Raw genomic sequence first — 27,395 nt, forward strand, 5'->3', positions numbered from 1 at the left:
AACCTTGCATTTGATGCTTTTAGTCCTTCCATGAGTCATTCCAAGGAAATCGATAAGAACCAGCAATAACTCTACTGACAGCTTATACACAAGAAAGATTTAACTACTTTTCTTGGTGCTGTGTCTTATTCATTCATTCATTCATCATTAATTCATTTAAGTTTGGAAATAAGTGGTTCGTAAGTCCCCAGAACATGAATTGCTGAAAGAGGTTCACGTAAAACAATCCTAGAGATTATAGTTTCAGTTCTATGAAGGACTTCAGGTCTTTATTCTGCCTATTAACCAATTTATCTCCTTGGCACAAATGAGGGAAAACACTGGTTGAATCTGAGGCTAAGAGAAGGGAAGATATTTTAGCTTCTGAAGTCTCATGTATGGAGAATCTTAGATTGTTTCAATTGAGTTTAAAAGCCTTGAGCTCTCACAAAAAGGCTTTGGATGCTGTCCCGGTTTCAGTTCCTGTTTTATTCACATATTCTCAGGTCATTAACCAAGAATCATTTTTTCTTTTGGCTACATAACTCTCATATAGCACAAGCGGTTATGATATAAAACTGCTAAGTGTTTACAACTATTTGGGGGAAGTTAATCACTTTGCTATGTTATTTACATTGTATGTTGCTACACTGGTAGACTACAATATGAAAGCATTAACCCTTTTCCTCCATCAAAATTCAGCCTAAAATAAGCTCTTTCCCCCTGAGCATCTCAGCTCTGACACACGGCAACAGCTCTGTGTACACTGAGCCCCTCACTCTGGTGCGTGACTGCCAGGAGCTCAGAATGCCCAGAGCTGAGATGGAGCACCCACTCCTCTCTCCAGCCGAATCTAACTTGTGCCTGAGCTCCAGATGTTATTTAACACACCAAGTGATTAAATTACAGTTCATTTTCCATGGAGGAAGACACTTTGGATTTGTATATCTGCTGTTAGTTACTCTATGTACTCTACTCACTTCTTATTTCATCAGTAAATTATGCTCACTCATATTCACAATCTGCCTTATAAATTTACAGCAAAGTTGAACATTCTTTTAACATTCGCTTCCTGAACACCCCCCACCCAACACACACACACTTTTTTTTGAAACTGAGAATTGTTTAATTAAGAAATATTCTGGCTTACACATTTGTTTTTTTCTTCAGGGATTCAAATAGTCCTTGGGCACTCTGTACTCCCTCAAAGTATCATCATCACGAATATTAATTATTATTAGGGTAACTGGTGAAAACACCAGTTTAATCTAATTTTCTGCAAAAACATTCCAAATAAGCCCCTAACCACTTTTTAAAACAATGTAACGCATAAGCACTCACATTGATATAGATTTACTCTGTGCCGGGCGTGATATTAAATAGATCAGCCCATTTAATCCTCCTGATGTATGTTATTGTCTCACTTGAATTCCTCTGAAAACAGAGCTGAAGACAAGGGCTTCATGCAGTAGTGTTTTGGGGAGGTGATCCTCGAGGACATGAATGATGGCTAGAGAAGGCCAGACAGGGAAAGAGAAGGAAGCGTCAATAAAAAGATTCATTATTGAGATACTGTGGTGGGCAAGAGGGACTTAATTCTGCCTGATTGCCTGAGGAAAGATGTGGAAAGATGCCACCAACAATTGTCCAGCAGGACAGGAGGCAGGGGCATTTATCCACTGGTTCCTATGCCCCCAAGGGGTTCCCGGGAGCCAGAGAGCTCTCACAGGGCAGAAAGCAGAGAAGCTAGGCCTTGACTGCTCTCAGGGAAGTGGATGCAGCCAGCAATAGCCCACTGCAGACATGGCTCAAATCAGAGGTGAAGTGTGTGAGCTGGGGCAAAAGACTTTTGACCCAGTGATTATCTCCTCATTTTACAGAGAGGAAAATATGGAGGTTCCCTTGCCTGCTTGAGGTCATAGCCCGGTCAGTGGTACAGCCTGGTCTCAAACATGGGCCATCTGGCCCCAAAGCCCCTGGTCTCAACCATGTGCTATCACCCACACCCCTCATGTGAGGGAGGATGACGGCTGCACTGCACACTTCCCTGGAGAGGGAGTGACCCATCCACCAACTCAATTTGGAACCCATGTTTGTGACATTTACTCAAATGTTGCATTTTATTCTTTGGGAATTCATTTTTTAAGTTGTAACAACACTCCAAAAAATGCTACTGTGAAGGTACATCTGATCTGCATTTATGGGGAAAAAAACGAATACCTTTCATTTGAGATCATGTAGGAAGAGAAGAGTTCAGACGGCATATACCACTTGTGTGGGAACGAAGAAACAAAAACACATAGCTCATACAACTCTTTTTTGAGTTCCGAAACTGCTTTTCAATTTTTTTTATTAAAACGTAATTCTTCAAAGCATATAGAAATACACCTGGCAATGACCTGCTAGAAGTCAACCATCTGCTTCAAACGTAGAGAAGAAATACCTACTAAATTCTGCCTCATCCGAATTTATTAAGTTGTACATATATGTGTGTATGTATATATATATGTACATATATACAGATATATATGTATATATATATATATATGTTATCAGAACAACACCAAAGTGACATTTGACAGATTCTTCTAAAGTAGAAACAATTTTCTGACAGATTATGTTTCCCCTTGATGAAAGTTGTAACAATTGTGAATGTTTTAAAAGATAAGCGCGAAGGGCAACGTGTTAGCTTTCAGGGCAAGAAGCTACCAATGGCATGCACACAGGGCCCGGGAGGCAGCGGGGCAGGGAGAGGGGGTGGCAGTCCCCAGTTTCTGCTGTGAGCACACAACACTTCAAGGAGACAAAACACACAGAGGAAGGCACAACCTCTGCAGGGGAAGGCTCTTTGGGTTCATGTTCCGGAATCACAAGACACAGCACCCAGCAGAGGACAGGAAAAGGAGACTGCTTATAAGCTGAGCTTCCTCTGAGGGAGAGGGCCATGGAGTGAAAGGAAAGGATACATGAGAACCACAGCCTTCGGGATGTGGAAGTGTGCAGTGAGAAGGCCCACTTCCTTTCAAGCTTGCTCAAGGCACTGGATGGGCTCCCTTCCGTGCTATCAACAAGAACAAAATGCCCTAGAGAGAACAAGACTGGCACTTGAGTCATCTGTGGTTTGAATTCAGCCTGGTGAAAGTCACCTTGAGTCCCCCCCACCAGGGGACTAATCAGTTGAAGACAGTCCTCCCTCTTCTACCTACTCTGGCTGCTGTGAAAACTTTACTGGGAAAGAGCAAGTGGACAGCTTGCCTGGGCTCAGTGCTGCCGTGGCATTTTAGAATGATTCAGTCTTTCTCCATGTCATATTCATTCCTCTTCTACGTCCAAAATGAAGAAAGAGCCACAGTTGCACAGACTGAAACAGGGACTGGTCAGGCCTGGGTCTGGAGTCTTCCTGAAAAGGGAGCCATTTTTGTCAGCCTTTCCCCACTCTTTTGGGCAGAATCACCTTTCCCAATCAAGCAGTTTTAGCTTGATGTTTTCATAGGATCCAGTTTACACTAACTTTGCATTTTCAAATTACCTTTGAATTCCAGAAGTTTTGACCCATGGGATAATTTTTTCAATATACTTTACTCCTACAGACTGCTATGCAGCCCCTTTCAGGTGAGAATACATGGGGAGAAGACAGACTAGAGTGTGTGAACATTTCAGTCTTTCTTCTCTACCTCTACACTTCTCTCTCATTTGTTGAAAAAACACAATGGAAGGGGGAAAGTCATCATGAACTGCTTGCAGTATTTTCTAACCAACACAGCAAACATGTCTTTCTGAGGCCACTGTGATGTCAAGAGAATGTCGAGAATGTCAGGATAATCAGGACAGAGCAGCTCCCTTACTGCCAGGCGTATCCATTGCCGTGTCTGTCAACTGGGGGTTGAATAGGTGTAGCTCATCCATATCCCAGGGAAAGAATGAAGGGCATCAGGAGAAACTGCAAGTCATACGATGGGGCCTCCCAGAGAATAGGAATCAAAGGCCAGGTCCTTATGTTCCCTTATGGTGGAGATCAATGCTGAACACTTTTAATATGTGTCATATTCAAGCCCATCAAACAGGCATGTTGGTGGTGGTCACACTACTTCACAGTTATCTTGGGCTCCCCTGGATTGCCCCTGCTCCCTTTGAGCTCATGATGCTTTGCTCTCCGTGTATTCTCTGCTGGGCCCTCAGAACTGAGGAGTCCCCAGGAAATGCCCATGGAGTAGCCACCCCAAGACCCATTCCACACGGCCCAGCTCTCGTCTCCACAGAGAGGAACTTGGACTTTACGAAGGGCATGGATCACTGGGATAAATATATATATACTCCCTCAATAAAGAGGACATTTGATTTTATAGATTTCCCTCTCGTCCTAAAGCATGTGACCCAGACCGGAGGCGTCCATGCAATCCCCGGAATCACAGAGCCCCGCAAAGGGAGGGCAGCAGTGAGGGGTTTTCAGTCCTTGCTAGGGGTCCACCTTTGGGAAAATGCTCACTTTATTGTTTCTGCTCATCTTCCGCTCTACCCTGCCTACCTTGGGCACCTTTGTCTGGATCAGCTCTTCTGGGGTGTTCCCCAAGGGGGGAAGCAGCCGCTTCTTGCTGTTTCGGGTCTCTGAGAGCCACTGGGGAGGCAACTCAAAAGGCCCAAAGCCAAACTGCAGCGAGTACTTGTCAGGGAACGTGTCCGCTTCCCCCGGGGCTGCTGGTGCCACCTGAGACGTAGAGTCCACCGTGCCCGGGGGTGGTGCCGGGGGTCCACACTGTGGCCGCTGGTCTCCCTCCAGGCAGGGGCTCAGTAGCACCTTGGCCTGGAGGTCAGCGGAGCCGGTGTACTTGGCCTCGCTCTCTTCCTCGTCCTCTGTGGGCCTAAAGATCTGCTGCTGTCCAATGTGGAACATTTCCAGGAGCTGGCTTCCCGAGCGTATGCTGGGCTCCAGGCTGGCGTCAGCCAGCCCGCTCCCTGTCCCCACCGCGTTACGGCGACTGCACCGGTGGTGCAATTGGACCAAGGTCCCTACCAAGCACTTGCGGACAGATTTGTTCACAGTGAGGAAAAGCACAGGGTTCGCCAGCAGAGACACTTTGGGCAGCCAAATGGCGGTGAGCAGCAAGAAGACGGAGGTGTCCGGGACGTTGAGCACGGTCTGGTAGACGACCAGGGTGGCGTAGGGCACACTGCATACAATGAAGACCGTCACCATGGACAGCAGGGTAGCGTGCAGCTCGGCCTCGCGCTGGGAGGCGTAGGGGATGGAGACGGTGTTCTGCGGCGTCCGCAGCGCTGCTATGATGACCTTCTTCTTCCGGCTGGCACTCAGCGCCCGCCGGATCAGTATCAGGAAGAGGAAGGCCACAGCCACGGGCACGATGACTGTGGAGATGTTATAGAGCAGAACGTACAGCCGCTGGCCCAAGGAGCTGCTCCAGACCTCGCTGCACGTGGACATGGCGTAGATGTCGGCCACGTTGCTCACTGCAAACACGGGGACGCTGGCCACCACCGCGTGGGCCCAGATGTACATCACCAGCTCCCGGGACCTGGCGTCAGAGATTTTTCTCTCCAGCGGATAGAGGACCGAATAGTACCTGAGAAAGACACACACACACACGATTCACTTCACAGGAGAAGACATGCGTTAAGTTAGGGAAAGCTATATTACCAGAAGTGGGAGAGAGGGGAAAAACGGGTCAAGTTCTTTTATTCTGCCTAAGACGGAGGAAACCCCTGGGGGAATGGGGAAGCCACACCTTAAGTGTTGAGGACTTTGCTGTACAATTCATAGCTAGCTTTATCATTACTGCCACCAGGATTAAGTCCCAAAGGGCGTTCTCAATCTGAAGGATGTCTCCATCTACTGTAAAGACGCCCATCTTTCCATTTAACGGTAAAGGATAATTTGTAAAAAAAAAAAAAAAAAAAAAAAAAAAAAAAAAAAATTTACGTGGGCTAGAGATTTAGGGCAATTTTCAAAGCCACTAACAGAAAGAAATTTGTCTGCACACATTTCCAAAGCAGACCCATGCCACAGTGAATGCGTGGATATCATTAGCTTTACAGTTGCTCAGAACAGAATAACCGTATAAAGGATGGAGACTCTGACAAAGTCCCTCTACAAAATCAATTCAACAGACAAAAATTATCCCTGCTCAGTAGCAGTTGTTCCCAGGATAATCACTTAGTAACCCCTAAGAGCAACTAATAGGTGTAAAATGCCTGCACAATTAGATTTTTGTTAAAATCTGATAAAACTTTTTTTCCTTCCAAGTTTTAACTTGATTACTCTACGACCACCTAATCAGAATTCCAAAAGCACGTAGTTTCCCTATCACCAATGATTTGGGGGAACTAAGTAATTCTTCAGACTCTAGAGTCACATCTATCATGAAAGGGCTGCCACTGGCCATCAGAGATATGGTGATTATCAGAGATTAGCTCGGCCCACACCTCTACAGTCAGCTAATGCTGGAGTCAACCTTACTGTTACACTTATTCACTCACGGGGCCAGGAAAGCATGCGTGCCTTCCTACCATGAGGATTTCTGAGAACCACCTATGTGCCCAGTACTATGCCAGGCACTGGGTTACAAAAATAAAAAGACGTACAGAAATGTTTCTAAACTCAATGGGGAAAAAGGCATGCAAACAAACAATTATAAATGATGTCTCTACTGGAGGTACGAACAAAGGAGGTATGGGAAAGGGAGCACCTGGGAAAATGTCAAGAGAAGGTGGCACTGTGGTGGAGTCTAGCAGGGGTCAAACTGGGGGAGAATGTTCCAGGTTGAAGGAGATACAATGCAAACACAACGTGACCATGGATGATCAGAGATGGGCGGAGCATGGTGAGATGTATTCTACATCTCTTTCTAGGAGGGAAAAAAGGAAAAAGATATGCATAAGTTATGCATGCTCTTAATTTTATTTCTCCGAATATAGATAAAGTTTTTTAACCACAACTCTTTAAATCCAATGTGATGGCCCCGTACCCACCCACGCTCAGGAGTCCACTGTCTCTGATTCCCCTTTGCTAACTGGCAGATAACAGGCTTCCAGTCATTTCCATTTCCATTATGTGTAGGGAAATAGACTGCAACACAAGCACACAGGCTCATTATAAATAACTGTGTTAGTGTGTACATCTCTAGAAGATAATGCAAGAAGTGTAAGTGGCCTCCCATTTCACTTGCTGACTTGGTGCCATGAAACAAATATCGGAGAAAAGTGAGAGAAAGGGTTGTCTTCCCTGTGTCTTCATGCACACCATATTTAAGGTTACAAGTAATCTGTACCTCTGAATAATAAAATAGGAAATTACCAGTCTTGTTTTTCTACTAAAAGGAATTGTTTACCTTTTAAAAAGATAATGACAACTATACAGAAGATTTTCTGAGGGAAAGAAAATAAGGATTTCTTATTGTTAGCATATTTTCCTGACTGAGAGCCCGGAAACCCACATGCCATTATTGCATTGATTCCAGGTATAACAGAAAAGTATTCAAAATAATGTCGTCCCACTCTTGTTGAATCCTATTCTTAAAAAAAACTTTCAAGATTCATAGCAGCATTATTCATAAGAGCCAGAAAATGAAAACAACACAACTGTCCATCAACTAGGAAATGGATAAACAAAATGTGGAATACACACACACACACACACACACACACACACACACACACACACACAATGGACTTTTAATTCAGCAGTAAAAAGGAATGAAGTAAATTGTTAAGAGAGTAGATCCTAAGAGTTCCCATTACAACGGGAAAAAATTTTTGTTCTTTTTTTATTGGTACCTATATGAGATGATGGATGTTAACTAAACGTATGTGGTAATCATTTCACAATATATGTAAGTCATTATGCTGTACACTTTAAACTTATACAGTGTTATATGTACATAGCTTTCTATGTACTTAAAGCCAGGCTTCTGGCTGCAGAGTCCCGTCTGGAGCCAACGACTTCTCCTAATAAGCAGGGGCTTTGCCTTACTCTGTGTGCTTCCATGCAGATGACACGGGGCAGCTAATGACATCAGGGTTTAGGCCTGAGAGGTGACTCCACAAATTGGTTCTACAATCCATACCCTCCCAGGTCATTAAAATATTAAGTATGTTTTGGATGGACAAAGAGTTTAAAAATTCCAAATTCATCTAAAATGTAGTTAAATTTATCATAGGGTATAAAGTCAGAAGAGCAGCGCAATCCCTTCAGCAACTTTTTCTTCTTGTAAACCTTGAAATCAAAAGTACCATGGACACAAAATACTTTTCTATTCTTGTTTGCTTATTTAATTCTATTCTCTAAAATGTATTATCTCAACTGTATTTATGACATACTAGTAACAAAGGGAAAAGACAGGAAACTTGATTACTGAGATCTTCACTCTGTGATAAATTTGATCACAATATGCATGATGAAGTAGCTAAGAAAAGATTCATTTCCGAATGAATGTCCTTTTAAAGAGGTTGGGAAGAGAAAACAACAACCATCACAATATAAAGCCTTGGAAATAAATCCCCCAAAAGAATTCTGGTGTTATCTGACCAGATCCAAATGGACTGTCTAATCATTTGTTAAATAACCAGTGAATTGTTCCCTTGTTCTTCAGAAGTGTTTTCATCCTACATCAAAAAGCCCTAATTGCAGAGTTGTCAATCAGATGAGCAATCTACTGCAAATTGCGACACAAATACCACCGATTCCAACCACGATGAAGCTATACTACGATCCAGTCGCTGTGGCCCAGCATCCTCGTGAGGTAACCTGCAATGTCACAACTTTTCTCAATGGCCCGATTTTCCATACCTGCTGTTAAATCAACCTGTCCTTTGTAAGGCATCTGTTTTAACAACTCATTCTCTTTCTGTTGACCACAGGCTGACCAAAAAGTGGAACGATGACTATTTCCCATTTGCTCCGTGATGCTAATATTTCAATACACTTAAAAAAAAAATAATCGAGCCCCTGGCTACCTGATCTTACCTGTCCAAGGCAATGGCAGGGAAGCTGAGGATAGTCACCGAGCAGAAGACTTTGTGCAAGAATTTGACAACCTTGCAGAAGAGCATGGTATAGATCCACCAGCAACAGTGAGGGCTGGTGCTGAGTATGATGTCGAACGGCACGCAGACCAGGCTGGCACAGATCCCCGAGCAGGCCAGGTTTTTAATGAACCTGTTGGTGACAGATTTGAACACAGTTGTGCGGCAAGTTGACCATAACACCATGAAGTTTCCTGGCCAGATACGGGGGGGAAAAGAATAATAATTTACATTAAATATAAAAATAAATTGTAAGTAAAAGAAAGAAGACAAAAAAAGAAAAGGAAGAAACAGGTTAAAAAAGATTGAAAAACCACATTTCAGAGCTGATTTCAAAGAATTTCAATACTTACCTATATTGTCAATTTATGTGAAATCATTAAATCACTTAGGTACATCTCCAAAAGTCTACAGGAATTTTAGTGGTGAGTTTTGTTACTTAATTCAGGCATAATAGTATCATGATGCTGATTTAGTCTCTTCTGAGTGTAAACAATTTGCTAGGTGTTACTTAGTCTCAGGCAATCTACTCTCACCAAGTTTGCAAATGACTTTCACCTTGCCAAACACTGCAACAGAAATAGGACCGCAAGCCACACATGCAATTTTAAATTTTCTAGTAGCCATATTTTTAAAAAGTGAAAAACAGGTGAAGTTTTAAGTACATTTCATTTAACCCAATATATCCCAAATATTATCATTTCAACATGCAATCACTACTTGAAAAGGTAGTAATGAAATATTTTTCATTCTTGTTTTTTTGTACTAAGTCTTTGAAACCTGATGTGCATTTTTAAAACTGAAATAAAATTGACATACAGCATTGTATTAGTTTTAGGTGCGCATGGTGTGCATTTTATTTTGCACTTACAGCACGCTTCAATTTGCATTAGTCACATTTCAAATGCTGAATAGCCACAGGCAGCTTGTGGCTACTGTGACGGGACAGCGCTGTTCTAGACCATTGGCAGAAATTTCATTGACCAGTCTCCTCTCGTGGCTTCCACAGGCCTACAGTCTCCTGGATTTCCTCCTACCCTCCCATCTCTCCCAAGTCCTGGACGCTCCTAGTTTTCTTTACCAGGTTCTTTATCTATCTATCTATCTATCTATCTATCTATCTATCTATCTATCTATCTATCTGCCTATTTATCTATCATCTATCTATCTATCTATCTACCTCTATCTCTATCTCTTCCCTCCCCTCGCTTCCCTTCTTTTCCCCTCCTATGCTCTCTCCACCCCTCCCCTCCTCTCCACTTCTCTCTCTTCATCTTCTCCCTAGGTTAGATTACCCATTCAAGTGGCTCTATTGAAATGCTGATGACTCCCATAGTCAGGTCCCAAACAAGGTCTCTCCTCTCAACTCCAGACTCCTATTTCCAATTGAAAGTCTGATTCCGAATAGTCACAGGGATGTGAAGTACAGCATAGGGAATACAGTGAATAACGTAATAACTGTATAGGGCCAGGTGGGTACTAGACTATCAGGGATATCACTTTGTAAGTTATATAAATGTCTAACCACTATGCTATACACCTAAAACTAATATAAAATAATACTGAATGCCGATTATAATTGAAAAATTTTTTAAAGGGGGGAAATGTGAAAGGGGATAAGAAGTTCAAATTTCCACGTATAAAACAAATAAGCCAGGGAGATGTAATGTGTAGCATAAGAAATAATTTTTTTAAAAAAGTCTGATTCCCTGCCCCTCTCAATCTGTCATGCCTCCCCTTGGTCTTCAAGAGTTTACAGACCCAGGGCCTACCTGCCTAATCTCACGTCCCTCTTCCCCTGGCTTGCTGGGCACCAGCCGCTCTGCCCTTTTTATTTTTTTTTCTGTTCTTGAAACAGGATCAAAGTTGATCCTATCTCAGTGCCTTTGCACACGTGTTTTATACTGCCTAGCATGCTCTTTATAGGTCTGGTTCCTGTTAGTCTAAGTCTTAATGTAATGGCTGCCCCCTCAAAAAGGACATTCTCTAATCATCTCTTTATTTTAAATACTCCCTGCTCATCCCTCCATTATACTCTAGTACAAACAATATCCTGTTATGGCCATCATAGCTCTTATCATAATTATTATTTACTGGTTTCCCCTCCATTTCATAAGGATAAAAATCATGTCAATTTTGTTCACTGTTATATCCCCACTGCCTTGCTCGGTATCTGACACACAACAGGCATTCGATAAATATTTGTAGAATGAACAAATTTGTAAGATAAGGGGACAAACAGCAATCAACAGTCCCTGCAGTAAGATGACCCCTTGTGTAGTACGTACATCATGTGAGGATGTGCTAAGCCGGTAGTTCCCAAACGGTACTGTGCAATCAGAAATACTGTCCATACATCCTGAATCACAGTTAATAGGTATGGAACTGTGAACCTGCATTTGTAACAAGCACTCCAGGTATAGTTGGCCCCCAACATTTCAGAAACACCTCTTCTAAACAGTCCATAGCTCCCGCCCCAGAGGCTCACAGGGACCAAGTCTTTCAGGTATGCGGGGCAGCCTAACTTACTGGTGGAGCTTCTACCTGGTGAAAGAACCAGGTCCTTTCGGCCAATCAGTCATGACCCAAGGATGCTGTAGGCTCCTGTGCACATGCTCAGGGAAGGCCCCACCCACGCACCCACCCTCCCACTGAACTAAGCCAATACCTCAGCCTCACTTGCAAGGAGAATGATGGTGCCAGGGGAGGGGACAGCAGGGTTCAAAGCTGCAGCCAGTCAGTGCAAGGAGCTGCCTCAGCACCTCAGATATCCACATAACTTACTGCCAAGAGTCTCTTTTCAAACACAATATTCTACGGCTACCTCTTTTCTGCCGAAGTAGAAAAGATTGCCACTATGTTCAGGTAAGTAGATAAGCTGCTTCCAGGAAATTCTCTACCAAATTTTCCTTACATCAGTAGCTGCCTCACTGAGGCAGTGGTGTGAATATATACATACACACATTCATTCAGCATAAGATCTGCTTATACTAATACCGCCATCTCCAGCCCCCTCAAGCTTTCCTGTCACCAAGGTGATAGACTGAGCAATAATAATGTATTTGAAGCTCCATTGACTTGGGGAATTCTTTTTCCGGGCCGTTTTCCACTGAAGCACAGAGTAGAATCTGGCTGAAACATCTTTCCTCACGTAAGCTTCACATACAGGACTTAAATTCTGGTAACCATCTAAAAATGAGCCAGCCCACTTAAAGAAATCTGCCATGAAGAGAGTACACATGTCACAGCGTTTTCAGTTGTCAAAATCAGGGATGTCTCCAGTTCACGGGGGGACTTCTCATAAAAATAATCCTTCTTTGCTATAAACCAAGGCCCTTAGGATTTTCTTCTTCTCTCGTCACTGTTAATTTTCATAGTTTGGTAGGTTATGCTGAACAAAACACTCTGAGTAACCAAACAAACAGGAAAATTCATTGCAAAGGAGAAGACAGGCTGTGGGCCACGGTCTCTCATACACACAGCAGATTCTGTTGAAACTTAACTGAAACTAATGTCCCTCATTACCCTCGTACTCTCCTCTTTGGTCTTTCTCTCTCCATCTCTATTATGTCAGCCATACTTTTTTATTGTTTTTGTTTTTTTTAAATCATACATTTTATTAGTATGTCCATTCTGATGAATGAGGAAACTTGTTTTCAATGGTTATTATTGAAAAACCCAAGACTGCTATAATCACGTTTTTATCTCCACTGGTTTGTAAAACTCTAGGTGGCGTCTGGAGCCTAATCTCTTTTGCTGTTAAGAACCTGAAGCTAAGAAGCCTATGTTCTTTCCATTCTTTAAACCACCTCTCTCTCCCCTCACTTAACAATGGACTCATTTTGCTCTAAGAACCTGAATTAGACCAAAATATCAGGAGAGAGGCACCCACACTTAATATCTGATTGGTCACACATATAAAGAGATGTGTGTCTACACACACACACACACACACACACACACAAGTATACATATACCCAGGCATGCACACAATTATACACACAGCCGCAAAGCAAGATAATTATATATTTGACCATTTAATCTCATTAGCACCTTAGATTCATCTTAGCTTTACAAGGCCTAGTAAGGATAATTCAGTTATATATTTTAAGTTACACAGTGTTCAATGTCGAGATACTTTTCATTTTAGAGATTATGTTCTAAATCACCTAATATCCCTTAAAAATGATTCAAGTTCTGTACCCATTCTTCCTCCCTGTATATTCCCATTATGCTTTCTAATCCTGGATTCCATGACAATATTTAGCCCCAGAGCTGTGGACATATCAACATAGCTAGTATACACTCATAGCACACACAACCAAAAGGGGACTAAGACGAAGAGGGTGAAGGTGAGTTAAATACAACTCACAGATAGTGCCTGACAGACTTTGAGAAACTAACCAGGCAATTTTGCCTCTGGAAATTTTAGACTGTGACTGTTCTTCTTAACTGGTTCATAGGCTTTACATCTATGACAGCAACAATCCTGGTGGATTAAAGAGACTAATAACCACAGGAGATATTCCCAAAGTGCCCTGAAAAATAGTATGCCTTCGAGAATCCTCCTGGGAAAACAGTTACAACACCCTTTAAGAACTACCAGCTTCTTCCTCCAGTGACTTACAGCAGTAGGAAAAAAATCAAGGCCATACTCTTAGAGAAAGATAACATACCGAGGCAATATTACATTATAAGGAAAATCCTAAGAAGACGGACTGTGCCAAGAGGGAGGCCAAAGTGAATTAACAAGAATTAAAAACACCACAGAGGATTTTTACACTCAGCAAACACCATGTGACACAAACACCATGTGATGCACAGTCTAAGCGAGTTAGAAAATACCAATTCCATAATAGAAGAAATGAAGAACAATTACCTTACGTAAAATTTTAAATTTCTTGTTTGCTTCTGTCTGCAACTAAAAAAGTAACCAAGAACAGAATATCTTGCGTTAAAAGAATTATGTAAATGAATATTAGGAAATGCTTTTAATTAATTTGCCAGATAACATTAGGAATGACTTTTAGCCTATCTATGTCTTTAGACTTAAAGCGGCCTTCTTATAGACAGCATATCGTTGGCTTTTGCTTTTTAATCTGATCTGACAATCTCTGTCTTTTAATTGGTATATTTAGATCATTTATATTTAATGTAATTATTGACATGGTTGGAGTAAAATCTACCATCTTGCTAGTTGCTTTCTATTTCCCATCTGTTCTTTACTTGTGACTTTGGATTGAGCATTCTTTTAGAATTGCATTTTATCTCCACTATTGGCTTATTATTTATATTTCTTTTAAAAACTTTTAGTAGTTTCCCTATGTTTACTACATACATCTTTAATTACTCACAGTCTACTTTCAAATACTATCATATTACTTCATATGTGGTATAACAATCTTATAACAGTATATTCCCACTTCCTCCCTACTAACCTTTGCACTTCCATTGTCACACATTTTACTTTTATATAAACTATAAACCAAATACATTGCTGAAATTTTTATTTTCAGCAGTCAATTAACTTTTAAAGTAATTTAAAGTAAGGGGGAAATTTTTTTATACTTATCTTCATTTTAACCATTTCTGGAGATCTTCATTTCTTTGTATATATCCAAGCTTCTGCCTGGTATATTCCTTGTGCCTGAAGAATTTCCCTTAACATTTCCTATAGTGCTAGTCTGCTAATAATTAATTCTCTCAAGTTTGTCTAAAAATGTCTCCCTTTTTCCTTCATTTTTTGATTTTCATGTTTGCTGGGTATAATTTTCTGAGTCGAGAGGGTTTTTTCCCCCCAGTATTTGCCTGATGTCATTGTAATATCTTCTGGATTCTGGATTTCATAGTTTCTGATAATATGTCTTCTATAAACCTTACCATCACTTCTCGGCCTTTGGGCTAAGATCAAGTGTAGTATAAATCTTACTTTTGTTCTGTATATAATGTGTCTTTTTTCTCTAATTACTAATGTTTTCTCTTTCTCTTTGGTTTTTAGCAGTTTGAATATGATGTGTCTAGAAGTGTGTGTGTGTGTGTGTGTGTGTGTGTGTGTGTGTGTGTGTGTTTACCTGGCTAGGGTACACTGATCTTCCTAGATCTATATTTGGTGTCTTTTATTATTTGGGGAAAATTCCTGTCCAGTATCTCTTCTTCTCTCTCTCTTCTCCTTCTGAGATTCTAATTACAAGTAGTATGTGTAGTAAGCATAATAATGCCCCACAACCAAAGATGTCCATATCCAAATCCCCGGAACCTATGAATATATTAGGTTACATGGTAAAGAGGAATGAAGGCTCCTAGTCAGTTGACCTTAAAATAGGGAGATTATCCTGAATTATCACAGTTTTTAAAAATTCTCTATCTGATCATTTCAATATCCGGATCATATCTGAGTCAGGATCTTCGATTGCTTTGTCTTTTGATGATGTTTTTCTTGCTTTCCAGTGTGTCTCATAAATTTAAGTTGAAAGCCAGATATCATCTTTAAGACAATAGATACTGTTAAATAGTATTTACAGGAAATTTGGACAGATATACACACACAAACACTCACACACAATTACACAAAAGTACTATTTAGGTTCGATTCCAGATCCCAGGCCACAAGTCAGCAACTTCATTTAGTAGTCCCATAAATATTCATAGGACTTCACATAAGCAAGAAACAAGAAAGAACATATTTGATCATTTTTAAAGTGGGAAAAGAAGATAAGGAAAAAAGGAGGCTAGGGCACTGAGAAATATAAACATTGTTTTGTGTAGTAGACGCCTCCTATTACTACACCAAGCCATAAACCTTCGGTTCCTAAACCTGCATGATCATTGGGATCCCCTAGGAAACATTTAAAATACAGATCCCTAGGCCACAGCCCAACTGGATCAGAACCCTGGAGGGCTTAGGAATCTTTACCTTTATCTCTTCAGGAGGAATTTGTGATTACCAGTCAGGATCCATAATCACTATAACCACTCACAGGCAGCCTTCGCTATACTGAGTTCCTCAATGTATTCACTGTTTATTTTTTGTTTTTTTCAAATATAAAGAGAGCCCTTCCCAAGATTGAAGGCAAAAACACACAAGTCATGATGAGCTCTACTTATCGTCTCCATAGAGAACCAAGGAAATCCTTCTCTGGCCAAGGTTCAGGGCTGGACTGCTGCTCAATTTCTCAGCATGGCCAGCAGACACCAGATCAGCTACAGTTACAGAAACAGCTTTTCCTACCAGAGGAGAAACACGAGAAAGGATGGCATCCTTCAACCAATTTTTTATTATCAATGCTCACTGACTCATTGCATATCCCACAGCTGCTCACTGTCACTGGTCAAGCAGAAGGGACAGAGGATTTTAATTAACTTTAATGCATTTATTTCCATTTAAAAAATAAGCTCATTCGTGCAGTGACAATAAAGTACATGGGGAACATACATTTTGTTTTACAAAGAAGAGGAAAAAACTGAAAAATATCATTGCTTACTAAAAGCTGCACAGAGAAGGGGAAAGCAGGACAGAACAAAAGAGAATGCAACCCAAGAGTCTTGCTCTCCAGGCTATAGTTTTAGTGACTGTGCAATACAGTTTATACCTTGGCCATCAGGAGCTCTAATTACTTGGAGGTCTAGAATTTCAGGGCACCATTTTCGTTTCAGATTTGTTTTTTGTGTTTCCCACATGCAATACTTTATGGTTTCTTATGTAATCTTTTATGGTTTCTTAAGTTAACACATGGCAAATATTTTTAAATTCAGACAATACATATAAAGAAGAACATGAAAATTACCCAGCCAGTGAAAATCATCCGTAACCTTTAAGTATTTATCCTTCCAAACTTCTTTTTATATATACAGACTTCTGTTTATACCAGTGGGACCAAACTATGCACACTGATTTTTAACTAGATCTTGTCACCATATCAACCATCTTTCTATGACAATAAATAAAACTAGACCCATATCATCATATTTACAGCTACATAAAAGCAACAGTGCTTTTATGGTTATACCCTAATTTATTTCATGTATTGCATATTGGTGAGTTTTTAAAGCTGTTTTCAATATAGCTCTATTATACAATGCTGAGATCAACATCCTCACACATATAATAAATCTTTGGGAATTGAACTGATTATTTACTGAAAATAAATTCCTAGAAGCAGAATTTCTGGGTCAAATGTTTTGCGCATTTTATATAGATATTGCCAAATAACCCTCCACAAAAGGCATATGATAGAAACGGATTCCCCATATGCTTGCGAAAAATTCAGCAATCTCACTGAAATGTTTGGAATTTTGCATGCTTCCTCAGTCCTAGGATTTTGTTTTTCTTATTTCCAGAAAATCATCATCCATTGACTCTCTGAATTTTTCTCTTTATTCTCTTCTTCTGGAACTGTTATTAGACTTATATTAGACCTCATCGCTTGACTTCTCATTCATATTTTCCATCAATCTATTCTTCTCTACCAAATTCTGGGTGATATTTCTCAGATCTACTTTCCATTTTATCAATTCTCAATTCATCTGGAATAATCAAATCATACCTTTTTTTTTAAGTTTCCTGAGTATTTAACTTTTTGAAATTTGGATTTGGGTCTATTTCAAACTGCGTATTCTTTATTCCTAGTGTCTTTTTTTTTTTTTTTTTTTGGTATGGCTTCTATTCCTTTCTTTAAGGAATATTACCTGTAACAATATGCTTGATGGGTTTTAGGAGCAGCACCCCATCTGGAGAAGAGACGTCCTTGCTTTGAGACCTCTCATGTGATTCAAACCATGGCTGGACGTGCTAGAAAGGAGGAGATCTTGCAGTGGCTCCTGCCCTCCCTGCTTGGGAGACATGGCTTCTGTGAAGTTATGAGTCCAGACCACAGGGAGGAGGAGGGAGTTACTATATTGCACAGTAACTAAAACTATCGCCTGGAGAGCAAGACTCTTGGTGGCATTCTCTTTTGTTCTGTCCGGCTTTCTCTTTTTCCGTAATAACATCTTAATATCTGTAATCATATTTTAAAACGCTTATAGTTTTTTTCAGATTGTTCTGTTGTGTCTAGGTGTAGAAGTGTAAATTTTGCCATGTGTTAGGTCTGCTGGTTCTCCCATATGGTTTTGAATGTTCAATTATGAGCTCATAGTGTGCGGGGGTTGTTTTTGTGTGGTACGCTAGATTCTCTGGTTGTGGAAGTGTTCCAAGTGGTGAGCCAAGCACACATTAGTACTTGCTTCCACTCTTGTGTGCATATTAAAGACAATCTGATGAAAGGACTGTTCTGAAAAAGGTTGAGTGTATAGGGAAACGTTTATCCTAGGGAGATGCAAGATATTTTAATGACTAAGAGCAAGGTCTTACTCTGTATTCAGTCCCAGCTCTCCCACTTACTAGCTATGTGATCACATGTGCACTAAATTTCTCTGTGCCTCAGTTTCATCATCTGTAAAGTGTATATGATAACAAAGCCTGTATTCTAGGGATACTGTAAGAATTAAATGAGTCAGTACAAGTAATAGATGAATAGTGCTCAGAAGAGCTTCTTTTTCCAGCTTCTTGTAAATAATGTGCTATGTAAGTGTTATATGGTACTGTTATTATTAGTTGCACAAAGGTTCCAGAGGGCACCAAGGAAAGGAAGGTCTGACAGAGAAAGAAAAAGTGAGAGGCTAAGCCAGAGGAAAAAAAACCTGGAGCTGTGTAGAGAAAAATAGAAGGGGACATCTCACAAGAGGCACTTGAAAGCAAGCAGAATGAGAGACAAGGTAGGACTGAGTGGCCTCCCTGTTCCAAATGGAACAGTGGGGTCTACCAAGGAAGAATCACCCAGGTTTACCCATGGAGGTCTCGTGGTTGGTGCTGCTCTGGCTGAATCACAGCAGATCGTCTTGTGGGGTCAGGATGGGTGCCCAAGACCACGGTGTTTGGGTGGTTGTGGCAAACTTGGAGTTCTCTCCTCAGGCCTGTGGGATATACAACTTGTCTACCTCGTCCTCTCTGTTGTCTGGATTCAGTAACTTCATTGAAGCCTATCTCCCAAGCAGGGAGGGCAGGAGCCGCTGCAAGGTCTGCTCCTTTCTAGTATGTCCAGCCTCGGCTGGAATCATGAGAGGTCTCAAAGCAAGGACATCTCTTCTCCAGAAGGTGCTGCTCCTAGAATCCATCAAGCCTATCACAAAATATTCCAAACTTGAGAACCATATGATTTTACTGATATGTGGGATATAAAACTGAAAGCAACAACGGAACAAGACAAAGAAACAAAAACTGATAGACATAGACAATAGTTTAGGGGTTACCAGAGGGTAAAGAGGAAGGGGGGGCTCTCGAAGAGGGTAAATGGTGTCTAATACATGGTGATGTAAAGAGAACTGACTCTGGGTGGTGAACACAATGTGATATATAGGTGATGTATTGTAGAACTGTTCACTTGAAACCTATGTAACTTTGCTAACCATTGTCACTCCAATAAACTTTAATAATAATAAAAAAAAATTCCAAACACTCCACAGAACTCTTACAGCAGCACACAAACATGATACAACTTACTAGAGCACCAGAGTGAATAAAAAAAATCACAAAGGGTCAAGAAAATTTAAAAAAGGAATCAATGATCTTGACATGGTTTCATTCAGAAAAATGAAACATCTCAAAGTCATAGGACTGCTTGATAATACCTTAAATCCAATTATCTAAACAGCTCGAAACCACCAAGAAATTATTCATATCATTATGAAAAAAGTTTTTAAAATGCTATCTGGCCAAGATGATATGTTACAAATAATAAAACAGTGACTATAAGTATACTTTGTTATCTGTTTATAAAAACGCTTTTAAAAACATTAATCATTACTCACTATCTTCCTAATAGATAACAACTAAGTACCACCTTTGTGCATGTAGGTTCACAAGATGAGCAATTAAGAATTTTAACCAAAACTGGGGAGAGGGGAACCTAGTCAATTTCTTACCAGCACTAGAAAGTAAAAGTGCCCCTGAATATCTGAAGGCATTGGTCCATTTTATTTCGGTATGATTCAGATGTAGTTTCATTATGACACTGATTATTGGGAAAAGTTGGTTAAAAAAAAAGTTGCCAGAGAACAAAAAACTGTGAGATTGATTAATTAAATCCATTTTAAAGAAGAGCAGGGGTACAAAAGCAACTTGATTCAGTTTATCAAAAACATTCAATAGTTCCCAACTGCCATTAAGAAAAAAACAAATCCAAACTTCTCAACATCAAATAATTCCCTTTAAACCTCTGGCTGCCCGTACACTTAATACCCAAAGTTGCAGCATCCTGATGGTATGGAATGATCCTGGAAATCTAAGGGTCCATGTTTTTCCCCAAACCCTTAAATCTGCTGGCCAAGCAAAACCCTCAAAAGGAGCTCCCTTTCCTAAGAAACAGTGAGAAAGAGCAAGGGAGAGAGGGAGGGAAGGACAGACAAGAGGGGAATAAAGAACTCCTCAGTGTGGAGAAGGCAAATGGTACCTGGGGGTTCAAAAAAACGACACTGCAAAGCTTTGTGAACATGGGGAGAGAGGACACCAACATTACTAGTTGAGTTTCAAAGTTCACACTTCCAAAGGAAAGTTTAACTAGTTCTATGAAAGAATTCTATCTTACTCTGATTTTTTAAAAAAATCTTCTCTAATCTATGCATGTAAATTTCCCAGCTACCCAGGGAGTCAGCATTTCCTAGGTGATAAGTAGAGCTTATTGGCCCTGGTATCAGAAGACCTGTGGTCATCAACAACAATGTGGGGAGAAAGCCAGGTTGCAGCCAGAGATCTGTGCCTGGTGGTTTTCAATACAATTTGCTCTTCCTCCCCGTCTAAAAATTTGAGTCTCTTCCTCGCTAATGAAGTGTCAATTTGCTGTAACTTGTGATTAAACTCTCTAATACCTGCCCAACTCTGTTTAAGCTGATCACTATTAGCGTGAGAAAGTTATGTTATTTTACTACAATTAATTTGATTCCAGACGTTTTTCTGAAATGATACAGGTTCAATAAAGCAGGAATTGGATTAGCAGGAAGAAGCTATGTAATAAGCTTATTAAAATTCATGGTGAATTTTACACAATTACTTTGAATGAAAAGCATCTTATGAAATATATATCGCCAATCTAGCCCTGAATGATTTCTCCTTAGAATACTTGCTCCCAGTGAATAATTCAGATAAAATATTAACAGGATTCACTTTTGTAATACATAAGAATATATAAAGAGACTCCAACAATAGCGTCTTTTCAGTCAGCTCCTGGGAGGCCACACAAAGGATTTTAGGTGAGTCTATAACAAATGCAGGTATGTTTTAGCAACAATGGTATCCCCAAAGGCAAACTGTATTGCACAACCAAGACAAAAAGATCCCAGCGACCATAGCCACTGAGGCCCTCTCATGGAAGTCACAAAACCCCTGAAATGAGCTCAGTCTCTCATATCTCTTAACAGAGACACACAGCTGCCTAAGGTTAAAAAGAGACACACGGTCAGAGTCTGAAGTTGGTAACTCTCCTTTCTTTGACCACTCAAATATTTTTCTATGTAAACTAACTAGGAGAGTTCCATAGCTTCACAAGACACCTTGCTCTCTGATCTCTCACATTAAGTCTATTAACCTCCCTGAAATGTATGTTATTTCCTGAAAGGCTATGTCAGGAGTCTCAGGGTATTGGCCCCAACTAACTTTGACAGTATCGAAACACTTTAATAACCACAGGTTCCATTTCCTCCTCAATACATGGACGGAGAACGCTTACAGAGAAAAGGAAGAAACAACTCTACTATTAAGAATGCTCCCCTTGGATTTTCATCCAAACAAGCCATTCTTGATTGAGTGGTGGGTGACATAGTTCATAGTTCACTGCCCTAAATGTTAACATCTACTCTGCAGGCCGTCTCACTCAGAGGTCCTTCCTATATTAAAACTCTCAGGTAATTTTAAAAGGCAGGGTCCATATCTTCTACACCATATTGCATTTAGCCAGATGAGGTTATTTCTCCTCTGAAATACTATAAGATTATGAAGTCTGAAAAGAACCTTATTCAGAAATTTCTGTTGACCCTCATGAGCACCAATCACAATTCTATATCACAGGAGTTGCTTCATAAATACCTAAATAAATAAGAGCTTGCAGTTTGATATTGCTTTACCAGAATTATCAGAATCGCTTTTTCTGTGTACTCAGTTTTGTAGGTACATCTAGGGATGGTCATGGCCTTAAACCAACAAGCTGAAAGTTTACTGTCTCCCCATTGCCCACACACAGTGTCAGAGCAGCTTGGGAGAGATGCACTCAGCAATGATCCATCACGTTTTACTCTAATTAGTCTAGTGAACATCCACAGAATACTCATGCATTCTATTATCCTACTCCCTCTGTTCCAGTAACTATAATTATGCAGTCTGAAAGAGTGAATTATGTTGGAAATATTGCCAAAAAACATAAAGGTAAGATAACCAGAGGACCAAGAAAGGAAAGTGAGCCCAATCCTGCTTCAGTCCATAGGGACCCAGCATGGCTGATGTGTGGTACAGGAATAAGATTTGGGAAATGGGACTCTTTTACTTGCTCCTTGTGATCTGGTGCAATTTGACAAACATATTAATTAAAAGTTGAAAATTCCTTTCCTTTTCCTTTAGCTAAGTTTGGGCAGAGAGGCTGGAGAGTGAGGAGCAAGGAATGGCATTCTAATTCTTCTAACAGATTTTGGGCCACCCTCCCAAGACCGGAAGGTCTAGAGTAGACCATTCGTGTTTCGTTCACCACTTTCTTCCATCTCTGCAAGTAAAGGAAAGGCCACCAACAGCTGGGGCTTGTAAAGTGAGGAACTGGGACTAACAGAGCCAGAGTAGCAAATGGCATAAGAGCTGGAGGCAGCCAGGTCCAGGACAGCGCCAAAGATGATGGCCAAGGCAGAGAAGGCTCTGGAAGGAAGTGATGGATCTGAAAATCACAGAAAAGTTGAAAATAGAACATAAGAGGCATTGAAAAGATGAGTTACTGCACACAGCCCCTCAGGGCCAACGGACAACATAAGAAAATGGAATAAATGCTCAGACAAAATCCTAGGAGCTAAGAGCTCTGTAGAAAGGAGGGAGCAGAATAAAGTAAGCAAGACAACAATTTAATAGTTTACTGGAGGGTAAAGGGGAGGGGAGATGGTAGGAAAGGGTAAAGGGGGTCAAATATATGGTGATGGAAGGAGAACTGACTCTGGGTGGTGAACACAGAGCAATATATAGATGATGTATTATAGAAATGTACACTTGAAACCTATATAATTTTACTAACAATAAATTCAACTAAAAAAATTTATTGTCACCCCAATAAATTCAATTAAAAAAAGAGATTGGCACATGGTTAACAAAGAAGCAACTTGATAACTGAGACAACTACAGTCTAGACCCTGAACTTGGAAATAGTTCCTTGTGAAGCAAGAACTAAACCGACAAGCTGTTATTTGAGGGCTTTGCAGGTCATATACTGTAATGAAGTACATGGGGGTGGGCAGAAACAATACTTTTTAGGAAGCAAATTCTAACACTTCTCTTTCTCTCTTTTCCTCTTCTGTCTCCCTCAAGTAGTAACAGAGAATGGAGAGAGAGGAGGACAAGAGGGCAAAAACTGAGAGCAAAATATCAGGGAGAATAATTTCAATTCCATTTATCTCCCAGACCAAGACCTATATTGTGTGTGCATTTCCCAGTGACTATTTAAGGCAACACAGGCCTTCAACGTCTGCATCTTCGTTAGTCACATTACTAAAAACTGGACAAAAGATGTCTTGCTTCCTATCATGTTCTAAGATTCCAGGATTCATAACTATGGTGACCACAGTAACATAGATAATTCTCCTAACATTCTGGCATTTCATGAACAATCAGCTTCCAATTCCTGCATTTTCCCACTAGTATTAGTTGATTTGAATAACACCGAGTTATTTACCATGTAATTTTCCTACTGGTTCAAAATAAAATCAGCACAAAATGCTATTAGCTTGTTTAAAGCACTAAGATCAGTGAGAAGATGTGACCTCTTCTTTTCCCATTATAAAACAAAAGGCAGGGGGAAGAATTTTCTAACCTGTGAAATACTGCTTTTCCACTTTGTGGGTTTGTAAATTACTGGCTTTCACAGTGTAATCAATGTCACTGATTCAATGTGGATGAAATAAATAAGATACACTATAAAATTTGTTCACTCTCATTAAGCCTCAGTTTCTATTAGTCTTGCCCCTGACATTATTCTCATAAAGGTTGAAGCATTCAACTACCACAGCTGAAGATAGAACGTTGGCTAATAAGTATTAGCCAACAAATTTTAATATTACCCGAGGTAAAGAAACAAAAGTGAGCACATATGCAATTTCATAAAAAACAGTGACATGCTGCAACATTTAAAATTGTTGTTTTCTAATAAAGAACTCTGAAATTCTTTAATAGTCATAAAAAGAAAGGTAATTTACAACACCAAATAAACGTTATACACTTGTATGGCTGGAAGGAACCAGAAGAATCATCTACACTTTCCTTGTTTCCAGATAAGACTGTGTAAGTTTTACACAGAGAAAATGTATTTTTGCTAACTGTTAAGACTTCTGGGCAAAGCAGTAACCTAATGCCCTTTGGTAAGCAGCCTCTACAACAGCCAATGCTCCCTGCCTCCTGATATTCATATCCCTGTGTAGACTGTTCTCACAATGAATAGGGCCAACTTCTGTACACAATAGGACACAGCAGAAATGACAGCGAGGCATACAAGGCTAGGTCATACAAGGCACTGCCATTTCCATCTTAAACTCTTTTGAATCACTTATTCTGGGGAAACCTAGCTGACACATATCAAGGAACTCAAGCAGTCCTATGAACAGATCTACGTGGTGAGGCCCTGAGGCCTCCAGCCAATAGCCATGAGTGGGCCAACTTGGAACGAGATCCTCTGGCCCCACGCAAGCCTTCAGGTGACGGGAGCTCTGGCCAACATCCTGACTGTAACCTTATGAGAGACCTGAGCCAGACACATCCACCTAAGCTGCTCCCAAATTCCTGATCTACAGAAGCTGTGCGATAATGCATGTTTGTTGTTTTAAGTTGCTGTGTGTTCAGGTCCACCATTTAGACACATTGCATAGACTCTGTCTTATTTCTCTTATCTACAGAATAGGGATGATAAAATTTACCTGACAGGGCCATTGTATTAAATGAGATTATGTATAAAAAGTGTCGAACATTGCCTCATCCATAGTAAGTTAAATAACTGTAATGTTATGTATCATTTTTAACTTTCTTTTACTGGTCATCACATAACTATAGTGAAACATTTCTAGAAATCACAAAAGGCATCACAGTACTCACTGAGTAACCACAAAATGTTTCTTCAGAGTGTTAGATTTTACTTACCCTCCCTTTAAGAAATAATAATTTTTTAAAAACCCTTTAAACTTTTCTCCTGGATGCAGCTCTGTGTACTTCCTCTCTGAGTTTCTCAGAAGCATAATGAACACCAAAACAATTAATAGTCCTTAAAAAAGGCTTATCAGCTTAACTTCTTTCCATCAGCAGTAAAATTAATGAAATCAAAAAATATAGCTACTCAACTGGCAAAATGTGACTTGCCCTGATAAATGGCTATTTGTAAGAACATAAAAACCATAGCCAAGGCTAACCCCAGAGATTAGAGCTGTGGGATGGCAGTGAGGGCCTCCTGGTGGCAGCATCCACCCTTACCTTATGGGGTGACCTTAACCTGATCATCCAAAGGCCTTGCTTCTTTTCCCAGTTGGACATTAGAAACTGCCAGTAACACTTATGTCTAGAGTACACTCTCATGGTTTTCTTACTACTACTACTTTGGCCACTTATCAGCATCTTCTGCTGGTTTCTCCTCCTACATCAAAGCTCAGTCTCGGCCCTTCTCATACTATCTCCCCCTGCGCCCCCCAGACTGTCAGACTATTGATCTTCTTTCCCAAATTTTAATGGCTCCCATGTTTATTGCCCCCCCTCACCTCTTACCTGAGCCCTAGACCCAGATGTCCATGTGCCAACCAGATATCCATATGCCCATCTAACTTCTCCATATAGGACTCTCAGGGTTATCTCAAACTTAACATGTCCAAAACTAAACTTCTGACCTTCTTCCCCAAATCTCCCCCTTGTCCAGTGTTATCCACCTCAGAAAATGATCATCTTTTAAAGCAATCAGGAACATTACTCCCCTTCTTTTGCTCTCCCGTTGTTCGTGAAGACAAATCCAAAAGTCCAGCCTGCCCCACCACTGGTTCTAGTGAGAACTTAAAAGCTGCCCCTTTACTGCCATCTGCTATTTAATTGTAACAGATACAAACCTATGACTTTGAATGTGAACAGTGCCCCCTAGAGTAGAGCTATGGACGAGGGATGGATCTTCTCTTGAATTCCTAAAACTTCAAAGCTCTCTGACCGAGGGCGTTTATGTGACTGTTCCTTCTGCCCTCCACCCCACCCTTTCTAAGTTTATCTCATTTTTCAGGTCTTCCTCAGAAAACCTTCCCTGACCACCACCACCACCACCAATCCAAAGCCGGCCCTCCTGGTACTTCTCATCATGCTGATTACTTCCTGTTTGCAGCATTTACTATACTGGGAATTAGTTAATCATCTGTACCCATCTCCACTAAGTGGTGACCTTCAGGAGGGCAAGGACTGCATCTAATATTTCGCCCACCACAGCCCCAATGCCTAGCGTACTACCTGGTAATCATGAGTGCTAAATATAGACTTGATGACTGACAAAAAAAGGCAAACTGGCTGAGCACAGGGGAGCATATCCCATGAGCTCTACGCTTATTATTATATAGGATCCTATTTGGACCCCAAGTTTGAGAGGAACCCAGAAGTAAGATACTGGTTACATATCATAAGCTCTGCATTTCTTTCCTCTACCTCTCTGCTTTTTCACAATGAAAATAGTTTTAGTTTATTTCTTATTTTTTTTTCTTTAAGCTAACACACATTCACTGCCATAAATTCAAATGGTTCATAAATCTATGAAAGAAAGAAAAATCACCTGAAATCTCACCGCCCTAAGATAAACATGATTTAACATTCTGGTCATTTTTGAATACATCTTTTTCTGAATATAAATGGAATTTTATGTTAATGGCGTATCATTTGCACACACTGTTTTTGGTGGACACTATCTTCAAGTAACCAGTGTGAACACACCTTTCTCCATTTTCATTACTTAATCACATATAAACGTACACATTGTATTGACTGACATATGTGGTGGTTTGTCATTATTTCTTTTGTAAACAAAGCTTTAAAAAAGCTTGGAAGCTACTTGTTCTAGAGAGCCCTTACCACTCCACGTGCCCCTCCCTCTAAACCCAACATG

General features: G+C 40.5%; 1 protein-coding gene across 1 annotated transcript in view; it reads right to left on the minus strand.

The window, feature by feature from the left end:
• Positions 1–2,001: 2,001 nt before the first annotated feature.
• GPR176 (G protein-coupled receptor 176) overlaps positions 2,002–27,395 on the minus strand; it is an 84,081-nt gene continuing 58,687 nt past the window's right edge. Inside the window, exons 2-3 of the mRNA XM_081047988.1 lie at positions 8,957–9,209; positions 2,002–5,558 (exon numbers count right to left, since the gene is read on the minus strand). Of these exons, the coding sequence (XP_080904114.1) occupies positions 4,436–5,558; positions 8,957–9,209 (1,376 nt within the window). The 3' untranslated portion in view covers positions 2,002–4,435. The remainder of the gene's footprint in view (positions 5,559–8,956; positions 9,210–27,395) is intronic.

Source organism: Rhinolophus hipposideros, assembly GCF_964194185.1.
Source record: "Rhinolophus hipposideros genome assembly, chromosome: 5".
Taxonomy (NCBI): domain Eukaryota; kingdom Metazoa; phylum Chordata; class Mammalia; order Chiroptera; family Rhinolophidae; genus Rhinolophus; species Rhinolophus hipposideros.